Source organism: Cetorhinus maximus, chromosome 1 (genome assembly GCF_964194155.1).
Source record: "Cetorhinus maximus chromosome 1, sCetMax3.hap1.1, whole genome shotgun sequence".
Taxonomy (NCBI): Eukaryota; Metazoa; Chordata; class Chondrichthyes; order Lamniformes; family Cetorhinidae; genus Cetorhinus; species Cetorhinus maximus.
Window position 1 is genome coordinate 214,573,998 of NC_135879.1, and position 11,248 is coordinate 214,585,245.

The following is an 11,248-nucleotide window of genomic DNA, read 5'->3' on the forward strand; positions in this document are numbered from 1 at the left end:
CCCTCCCCCGAACCCAGCACCACCATTTTCACTGGGGTTGTAGGTTGAAAAACAAGGGCAGATTGTACTTTGCACATCTACACATCCATGGTTCACAGAGGCAGCTGCACATGTAAACGTGCAGCTGCCTACAGACAAAAGCAATTTTTGTTACTGCAATGTCCAAAACATGACTCGTGAGCTTTAGACATTTGAGGAAAAGGTCTAAGATGCCAGAGTTATTTGGAGAAGTAAGGTACACTTTTGGAGAGGCAAGGTATACTTTTGGGTTTATTAAGAGTAGAACATGAATGTGCGTATAAAGTGGATAAGCTCTGTGGAACTGTCAAGCTGTCAAGTTATTTAAATCCCCAGGCCCTTTAGATATTTTGAATAAAAAAATCCAGCCTGCAGTTGAAAATAAAAAATCAGTGCTTGCTATTTCACTGTTTATTGCCATCAGCCTGAGGGTTATCATTATTGCATTAGTGCTTACACAACCTATTATTACTACACTGGGGTCCTGTAAATTTACGGTTTGCTTAACAGCGCCAAGTGGTTAGAAAGAGATTAGCTGCCTTTGATGTGGGGCTATGAAGACAAATGTTTGTTTTCATTTGGGATTAAGTTCTTGAAGGGATTTAAATGTTATAGATGAGAGTGTTTTTTTTAAATATAGTCAACTCTGCAATAGATACTTAGAACTTTATTACATCTCACCATGGCACCTGAGATCTGACCATGGTTGATACTAAATGAGTTAGCATGGAGGATTTAAGGGTAAAGTGTGGTGAGGGTGTCAAGGGATGGCATGAGTTGGCATATAAAAGGCCATGGGGTTGAGTGGGGCATGGGTAGTAGGGGAGCCTTCGGGTGGGTGGGAGCATGAGATAACATATATGGGACACGAGGAGTGAGGGGGTGTGAGTTTTTCTTATTCATTCATGGAATGTGGGCTTCACTGGCTAGGCCAACATTTATTTCCCATCCCTAATTGCCTTTGAGAAGATGATGGTGAGCTGCCTTCTTGAATCGCTGTAGTCCATGTGCTGTACGTACACCTACAGTGCTGTTAGGGAGGGAGCTCCAGTATTTTGACACAGCGACAATGAAGGAACGGCGATATATTTCCAACTCAGGCTGGCGAGTGGCTTGGTGAGGGGAACTTCCAGATGGTGGAATTCGCATGTGTCTGTTGCCCTTGTCCTTCTAGATGAGAGTGGTCATGGGTTTGGAAGGTGCTGTCTAAGGAGGCCTGGTGAGTTCCTGCAGTGCATCTTGTAGATGGTACACACTGCTGCCACTGTGCATCAGCAGTGGAGGGAGTGAACATTTGTGGATGCGGTGCCAATCAAGTGGGCTGCTTTGTCCTGGATGATGTCGTGCTTCTTGAGTGTTGTTGGAGCTGCACTCATCCAGGCAAATGGAGAGTATTCCATCATTCTCCTGACTTGTGCCTTGTAGATGGTGGACAGGCTGTAGGGACTCAGGAAGCGAGTTACACGCCACAGGATTCCTAGCTTCTGTCTTGCTCTTGTAGCCAGTGTTTATATGGCTAGTCCAGTTCAGTTTCTGGTCAATGGTAACCCCCAGAATGTTGATAGTGGGGGATCCAATGATGGTAATGCCATAGGATGTCAAGGGTTAGAATCTCTCTTGTTGGAGATGGTAATTGCCGGGCACTTAGAGTCATGCAGCACAGAAACAGGCCCTTCGGCCCATCGTGTCCATGCCAGCCATCAAGCACCTATCTATTCTAATCCCATTTTCCAACACTTGGCCCATAGCCCTGTATAATATTGCGTTTCAAGTGCTCATCTAAATACTTCTTAAATGTTGTGAGGAAATATGTGGAAACAACTTGTGTGGCACAAATATTGCTTGTCCAGGTCTTGCTGCATTTGAATACGGACTGCTTCAGTATTTGAGGAGTTGCAAATGGCGCTGAACATTGTGCAATCATCAGCAAACATCCCCGCTTCTGACCTTATGATGGAAGGAAGGTCATTGATGAAGCAGCTGAAGATAGTTGGACCAAGGACATGAATCTGAGGAACTCCTGCAGTGATGTCCTGGAACTGGGATGACTGACCTCCAACAACCACAAGCATCTTCCTTTGTGCTAGGTATGACTCCAACCAGCAGACAGCTCCCCCCACCGCCCCCCCCACCCTGATTCCCATTGACTCCAGTTTTGTGAGTGCTCCTTGATGCCACACTCAATCAAATGTTGCCTTGATGTCAAGGGCAGTCACTCTAACTTCACCTCTGGAGTTCAGCTCTTTTGTCCATGATTGATCCAAAGCTGTAATGAGGTCAGCAGCTGAGTGGCCCTGGCGGAACCCAAAACCAATTATCAGTGAGCAGGTTACTGCTAAGCATTGCCACTTGACAGCACTGTTGATGACTCTTTCCATCAGTTTACTGACGATTGGGAGGAGACTGATCGGGTGCAAATTAGCCGGGATGGAATTGTCCTGCTTTTTGTGTACAGGACATACCTAGGCAATTTTCCACATTGCTGGATAGATGCCAGTGTTGTAGCTGTACTGGAACAGCTTGGCTTAGGGGTGCGGCAAGTTCTGGAGCACAAGTCTTCATTACTATTGCCAGAATATTATCAGGGCCTATAGCCTTTGCAGTATCCAGTGCCCTCAGCTGTTTCTTCATATGACATGGAGTGAATCGAGTTGGCTGAAGACTGGCATCTGTGATGCTGAGTGCCTCCAGAGGAGTCAGAGATGGATCATCCAATTGGCATTTCTGGCTGAAGATTGTTGCAAATGCTTCAGCCTTATCTTTTGCACTGATGTGCTGGGCTCCTCAATCATTCAAGATGGGGATATTTGTGGATCCTCCTATTCCAGTTAGTTGTTTAATTGGCCACCACCATTCACGACTAGATGTGGCTGGGCTGCAGAGCTTAGATCTGATCTGTTTGTTGTAGAATCGCTTAGCTCTGTCTATTGCTTGCTGCTTAAGACTACTTGTGTACCAGACAGCATGTGTCATAGCTTCAACAGTTTGACACTTCATTTTTGACTTATAAAATGTACTCTGTCAATAAGGAATGAAATCGATGGACCATGCCTGGTACTGCTCCTGGCATGCCCTCCTGCACTCTTCATTGAACCAGCATTGATCACCTAGCTTGATGGTAATGGTGGAGTGGGGGATATGTGGGTCATGAAATTACAGATTGTGTTTGAGTACAATTCTGCTGCTGCTGATGGCCCACAGCGCCTCATGGTTGCCCAGTCTTGAGTTGCTAGATCTGTTCGAAATCTATCCCATTTAGCACGGTGGTAGTGCCACACAACATGATAGAGAATATCCTCAATGTGAAGACGGGACTTCCATCTCCACAAGGGTTGTGTGGTGGTCACTCCTACTGATAAGGTCATGGACAGATGCATCTGCGGCAGGCAGTTTGGTGAGGATGAGGTCAAGCATGGTTTTCCCTCCTGATGGTTCCCTCACCACCTACCAGAAACCTAGTCTAGCAGCTATGTCCTTTAGGACTCGGCTAGCTCAGTCAGTAGTGGTGCTACCGAGCCACTCTTGGTGATGGACATTGAAGTCCCCCACCCAGATTACATTCTGTGCTCTTGCCACCCTCAGTCCTTCCTCCAAGTGGTGTTCAACATGGATGAGTACTGATTCATCTGCTGAGGGGGGGCCAGTACGTGGTAATCAGCAGGAGGTTTCCTAACCCATGTTTGACCTGATGCCATGAGACTTCATGAGGTCCAGAGTCAATGTTGAGGACTCCCAGGGTAACTCCCTCCTGTATGCCACTGTGCTGCCACCTCTGCTGGGTCTGTCCTGCCAGTGGGACAGGACAGGGAAGGTGATGGTGGTGTCTGGGACATTATCTGTAAGGTATGATTCCATGAGTATGACTATATCAGGCTGTTGCTTGACAAGTCTGTGAGACTGCTGTCCCACTGGTCCCCAGATGTTAGTATGGAGGATTTGCAGAGTTGACAGGGCTGAGTTTGCCGTTTCCGCCGCCTAGATGGTCTGTCTGGTTTCATTACTTTTAGACTTTGTAGCGGTTTGACACAAGTGAGTGGCAAGGCCAATTCAAAGAGCAGTTAAGGATATTGTTGTGGGTCTGGAGTCACAAGTAGAGCAGACCAGGTAAGGACGGCAGATTTCCTTCCCTAAAGGGCATTTGTGAACCAGATGGGATGGTTTTTTATGACAATCGAGAATGGTTTCATGGACTTAGACTTATAATTCCAGATTTTTATTAAATTCAAATTTCAGCATTACAACCCGGGTCCCCAAGCGTTACCTTGGGTCTCTGGATTACTAGTCCAGTGACAACACCACTATGCCACCATAAAGAGTGGGCATAAACAAGTTGGCAGGCTGTGACTAGTGGAATGCTGCAAGGATCAGTGCTGGGGCCTCAGATATTTCTCTCTCTTCAGGTACCATGACCTAGGAGGGCATTGGCAGCCATGGACATCCATTTGTTGGTTCACAGTCATGCTTGGCAAGGTACTGCAGTGGTGTGTCATTGCCTTCCAACAGGTTCTAGCTGACCAGGATACTCTTAACACTTGCCATAGGCATATTGGAATGCATGTTTATAATCAACCTGTTTGGCCACACCATGAACACATCTTCTGTGGCCATCAAGTCCCAGAGTGCGATTCGAGCCCAGAGCTTCTGGCTCAGAGGCAGAAACGCCACCAATGCATCACAAGATATTTACAATCTATATAAATGACTTTGATGAAGTGACAGAGAGTAAAGTATTTAATTTTGTTGATGATACAAAGCTAGGTTGAAAGGTGAGCTGTGGGGAGGACGCAGAAAGGCTGCAAAGAGATCTAGACAGGTTAAGTGAGTGGGCAACAAGATGGCAGATAGAGTATAATATGGGGAAATATGAAGTTATTCACTTTGGTCGTAAGAATAGAAAAGCAGAATATTTTTCTACAAGGTGTGAAACTTGCAAATGTTGATGTTCAGAGAGACTTGGCTATGCTTGTAGAAGCAATGCAGAAAGTTAACATGCAGGTACAGCAAACAATTAGGAAAGCAAATGGCAAGGGGATTGGAATACAGGAATAAAGAAGTCTTGCTACAAGCATACAGGGCTTTGGTGAGACTACATCTGGAATACTGTGTGCAGTTCTGGTCTATTTAAGGAAGATATATTTGCATTTGAGGCAGTACAACAAAAATTCACTAAATTGGTCCCTGGGATGAGGGGGTTGCCCTATGATGAGGGACTCAGTAAATTAGGCCTATAATCTCTAAAGTTTAGAAGAATGAGAGGTGATCTCATTGAAACATACAAGATTCTGAAAGGGCTTGATAGGGTAGGTGTTGATAGATTGTCTAGACTGGTCAGGGAATCTAAAACACAGGCACAGTATCGGGATAAGCAACCAATCATTTAGGACTGAGATGAGGATAAATTACTTCACTCAAAGGGCTGTGAATCTTAGGAATTTTCTAGCCCAGAGGGCTGTGGATGCTCCATTGTTGAATACATTTAAGATTGAAATAGACAGATTTTTGATCAGGGAATCAGAGATATGGGGAGCAGGTGGGAAAGTGGTGTTGACAGCCAAGAACAGCCATGAGATTGTATTAAATGGCAGAGCCGGCTCAACGGGCCATATGGTCTACTCCTGTTCCTTTTGCTTGCATTCCCTAATCTCCTCCAGCCCTGCAACCCTCTGAGATCTCTGCACACCTCTAATTCTGGCCTCTTGTGCATCCCTTATTTTAATCATTCCCCACTGGCAGCCCTGCTTTCAACTGCCTAAGCCTCAAGCTCCAGAATTCCCTCCATAAACCTCTCCACTTAAGACACACCTTAAAACTGATATCTTGATCAAGATTTTGGTCATCGATCTCCTCTATCTATTTCCTGCCAAATGTTGTGTGCTTTGTTTTTTATTTGTTCATGGGATGTGGGCGTTGCTGGCTAGGCCAGCATTTATCATCCATCCCCAATTGCCCTTGAAAAAAGGTGATGGTGAGCTGCCTTCTTGAACCACTGCAGTCCATGTGGTGCAGGTACACCCACAGTGCTGTTAGGAAGTTCCAGGATTTTGACCTAGCTAACACTCCCATGAAGCATCTTGGGATACTTTACAATGTGGTGCTTAAATAGGTGCTATATGAGTGCAAGTTGTTGGGTGCTTTCGCTTTTCTGCGAGACCAAAATTTCATTCTCAAAAGGTGCTATAAATGTAAAATTTTTCTATAAAATTAACCACGAACAAGACCAATGCTAGATACTGACTGAAGATCCCCCAGTCTCTGCTAATTAAAAAAATAAACTCTGCTCCAAATTTATAATAATTTACCGATTTTGTTGACATAATGTCAGGCAGCCATATTCCTGATTTAACAATTATTAATGCTTACATCAATAACAAATTGTATAAGAACAACATCAGATAAGCACAAAGGGAAAATGAACAGTTCAGCAAGAAAGAGGGAAATTTAGTGGGGGACCAAAGGCACCTTTGAAATGTAGAATTTTTGGGAGAGTATGAAAGCAAAGCACAGGCACATGGTGACTGAATGACAAGCCCCCAGGGATCAGGAGTTAGAGACAATACATGCGTGGGCATAAAGTTGGAAAAGATCACTCAAACAATGCATTAAAGAGGTCAAGGAATCTGAAGTCGATTTATAGGAGCAAGTGGAATGTGACAAAAATAGGAGGAACGGGCATGAGGGATATGTGTTAATAAGTTCCAAATTAGGTGAGGTTTGTGGAGAGTGGGATGAGCAGAAACAAAGTGGATGGAAATAGAGATATAAGCAGCTAGTGTTTGAGAGGTTAATAAATAGTTTGACAATGAATCAGCAGTGCATTATAGCTAGGATGCAACAGGACATTGTGCACTTCTGGATTTAACCAAAAGAGGCCAATTTGGGATCGATAAGGTCGGGACCAGAAAAGTGTAAGTTTTGGAGGTGTTGTGTTTTTATAATGATATAAAGGCACCAATCATTCAGAAGGAATGGTGTAAACACATTGTGGGTTCATTTATTGAGACTAGGCACATGAGAGCACATATACACGGTTGAAAGCTTGAGCACACCAACAGCAGAACTGTGCGTGCTGTGTTCTGCTCACAGGCCAAAGTGAAACTGAGACTGTATCACATGACACACTTCCTTTTTAGTGATGGCATGCTGCTATCCCTTAAAGGCATATTGCAACAGGCAGGCGCTGAAGAGGATTAATTTTACAGGCATATAGCGGGAGGAGGAAGAAAACTCTTAACTCTTCCACCTTTGGTGTTAATTAGGCAAACGTTCAACTGGAAAATATACAGCAAACAGCCTGGAGAGTTAGTTCATGGTGTAGGTGTACAGGGAAGGTTGTGTGCCACATACAAACTGACATCAATGCACGCCTACAATTTTGCAGCGTGCAAACAGTGACTGGATTAGACACAACGCGTTGATGTCTTGTTTTCCATGGGTAGTGCATTTACCATTCTTATTGCCAACTCTGAAGAGAAACTGCAAAACATTTCGGACAGAGTCTTGAGTGACAATGAGAAGAAAGGGCTGAGCATAAATTGTAAGAAAGCAAAATATCCAATAGCATCCAAAAAGAAAATCATATCAGAATCTAAGGTCACAGTGAAGAATGAAAAGGTCACACAGGTAGGGAAACTTTGTTACTTAGGAAGTATGTTAACATCAGACAGAAAATGCGACCTAAAAATAAGACGAAGGATTGGAATGGCCAAAGATGCATTACAAAAAATGGAAAACTCAAAAAATGATCAACTCAAAATTAGACATGAAAACAAAACTGAGAATCCTGGAATGCTACATCACACCAATTTTGACAAACGGAAGCCAGTTTTGGGCTATCAGTGAAGCAATGCAGAGAAGAATTGAGGCTGCAGACTTGTGGTTTTTGAGGCGAATAATGAAGATATCTTGGAGAAATCACATTACCAATGAAGAAGTGCGAGTAAAATCAGAGGCCAAAGAAACTGCTGACCAAGATCAGGAAGAGACAGTTGCAATTTCTTGGGCACGTAATAAGAAATCATGAGTTGTAGGAGGCAGAGGGTGATGACAGAAGGATGCTTTAATGACTGGAAGCCAGTGTCTAGTGGCGTACCACAAGGATCTATGCTCGGTCCCCTATTATTTGTCATTTATATAAACGACATAGATGACTATGTGGGGGGCAGGATTAGTAAGTTTGCGGATGACACAAAGATTGGCCGGGTGGTTAACAGTGAGGTTGAGTGTCTTGGGCTACAGGAAGATATAGACGGGATGGTCAAATGGGCAGATAAGTGGCAGATGGAATTTAACCCTGAAAAGTGTGAGGTGATACACTTTGGAAGGAGTAATTTGACAAGGAAGTATTAAATGAACGGCATGGCACTAGGAAGTTCTGAGGAACAAAGGGACCTTGGCGTATGTGTCCATAGGTCTCTGAAGGCAGAGGGGCATGTTAGTGGGGTGGTGGAAAAGGCATATGGGACACTTGCCTTTATCAATCGAGGCATAGATTACAAAAGTAGGGGAGGTCATGTTGGAGTTGTATAGAATCTTGGTGAGGCCACAGCTGGAGTACTGTGTGCAGTTTTGGCCACCACATTATAGGAAGGATGTGATTGCACTGGAGGGGGTGCAGAGGAGATTCACCAGGATGTTGCCTGGGATGAAACATTTAAGTTACGAAGAGAGGTTGTATAGACTTGGTTTGTTTTCGTTGGAGCAGAGAAGACCGAGGGACGACCTGATCAAGGTGTACAAGATTATGAGGGACATGGACAGGGTGGATAGGGAGCAGCTGTTCCCCTTAGTTGAAGGGTCAGTCACAAGGGGACATAAGTTCAAGGTGAGGGGCAGGAAGTTTAGGGGGGATGTGAGGAAAAACTTTTTTACCCAGAGAGTGGTGACGGTCTGGAACGCACTGCCTGGGAGGGTGGTGGAGGCGGGTTGCCTCACATCCTTTAAAAAGTACCTGGATGAGCACTTGGCACATTATAACATTCAAAGCTATGGGCCAAGTGCGGGTAAATGGGATTAGGTAGGTAGGTCAGGTGTTTCTCACATGTCGGTGCAGACTCGATGGGCTAAAGGGCCTCTTCTGCACTGTGATTCTGTAATTCTATGATTTAGAAAATCTGGTGCTGATGGGAAAGGGAACAATCTTTCTAAAGAGCCACACAAACTGGGTGCCACCAAGGAAGACGGTCCACGCCTCCAGAGAAAGATTAACATCAACATCCATGGTTGCCAACGCCCTCTTTAGGGCATGGTACCTGAAGAGAGAGAGAGAGTGGCCATCATCCTGATCCAGGTTCCTTCCCAATCCAGGTAAGAGTGAGGAGCTCCTCCCGTGCAGTTGGGGGCGCTCCAGAGACACAATGCGCTGCCGTCTCCATGGAAACGGCCGATTCCACGAGCCCAACGCTCGAAGCAAAGTTCAACAAAAATAATCAAATAAAAAGAAAACCTCTGTCCCACTGTGTGTGATACAAAAAGTAATAACATTGCAATTCAGGAATAAATTTCCTCATCTTCTGTCCGGCTTCTGTCACCTCGTTTTAAACCAAAGTTTTTCGCCATAACTCGGGCACAGACAAATAAACGTCAAACCATAGAAGTTATTATTATTAATAATAATTTCAGATTGCATTATTATTTAATATTTTAATTACAATAAAATAGAAGCACGTTGCTAGTAAATATCGATTTAATCTGATGTTAAAGCAATTAAACCCTTATCAACACCAATGGTCAAAACGCATCATAAAAAGTAACTGCACTCATAATATTCCCATGACAAACTTAGATATTAAATTAGATAACAAATACACAGATATTCATAAGGTAAAATTAAACTTGAACATTTGTAAAACTATTTTTCTTTCTCATTTCGGAGCCGCATTGTCGTAACTTACAGCCTCTCTCGCTTGGTGCGCAGTTTTTAACGTTTGATAGGAGAGTTCCAAAGACATTGTCTTGTTTTAATACTTTTTTCGCCTCCTTCGTTTTATATTGTTAATGTTTTCACATCAAAAATTTGACGGGGAGGAAAATTGAGCCGGAGATCCAATTTACCCTTGGCATGTGATTGACATGGATTATAAACCAATCACATTCTCGGCTCGGCCTTACTGGGGCGATCTATCCAATCAGCATTGACCATCGGAGTGGGCGGGACTCTAGTGATTGACGGTTTGGAGGGGGCCGATGAGGCTGTTTGAAACTTTAGAGGGGAGGGAGGGAACAGCCATTTAAATCATGAGGTTCGCTGCCTGAGACACAATTGCATCGAACCTACTGCACAAAACCATGTTATTCAATCCAACTGGCCAATGCCTGCATTCATGCTGCACACTAGCTTCCTCAAACCCTACTTCACCTCACCCTGTCAATATAGCCCTCTGTTACCTTTTCCCTCATTTCCTTATCAAATTTCCCCTTAAGTGCTATTCAACTCAACGATTTCACCCTCTGAAGAGTCATATGGACTCGAAACGTCAACTTTGTTTCTCTCTCCACAGATGCTGTCAGACCTGCAGAGTTTTTCCAGCATTTTCTGTTTTTGTTTTAGATTTCAAGTCATTTTTATTTCACGTGGTAGTAAGTTCTGCATTCTAGCCACTTGCTGGTTAAAGGTGTTTTCTCCTAAGCTCCTTTTTGGATTTATTAGTAACCATCTTATTTATTCACTCATTTTACATGTCCCATGACCATCACCTTTTGCCTTGCACCATCATCCCTTTTGTTATTTAACCCCTCCTGCCTTCCAACCTATCACAAATCTTCCAAATTGTTCTTTTGGTGTAAGTTTCTAGGCAAGGCCAGGTGTTGATGGCTGACATTATTCAAACAGCGAGGAGTCGTTTAAAGGAGATGGAGGTGGTGGCCCAGCTATCCAAGACTATCCAAAACTTACTTTCCCCTCCACCCCTGCCACACTGATCCTAAGCTCCCAAGATTTAATGCAAGATGAAGGGGTTGTCTTATCAGGAAAGGTTAAGCCGGTTGGGCCTATACTCATTTAAGTTTCGAAGAATGAGTGGTGATCTCATTGAAACATATATGATTGTGAAAGGGCTTGACAAGACAGATGCTGAGAGGATGTGTCCTCTCATGTGGGAACCTAGAATGATGGGTCACAGTTTCAAAATAAGAGGTCTCCCACTTAAGACGGAGATGAGAAGGAATTTTATTTTATTCTTTCACTAGTCACTGGCTAGGCCAACATTAGTTGCCCATCCCTAATTACCCTTGA

The 11,248-nt window shown here is 44.0% G+C and overlaps 1 protein-coding gene across 2 annotated transcripts in view; it reads right to left on the reverse strand.

The window, feature by feature from the left end:
- katnal2 (katanin p60 subunit A-like 2) overlaps positions 1-10,084 on the reverse strand; it is a 91,616-nt gene extending 81,532 nt beyond the window's left edge. For both annotated transcript variants that reach the window (XM_078552851.1, XM_078552845.1), the window contains exon 1: positions 9,909-10,084. In XM_078552851.1, the coding sequence (XP_078408977.1) occupies positions 9,909-9,965 (57 nt within the window). In that variant the 5' untranslated portion in view covers positions 9,966-10,084. The remainder of the gene's footprint in view (positions 1-9,908) is intronic.
- Positions 10,085-11,248: the final 1,164 nt, after the last annotated feature.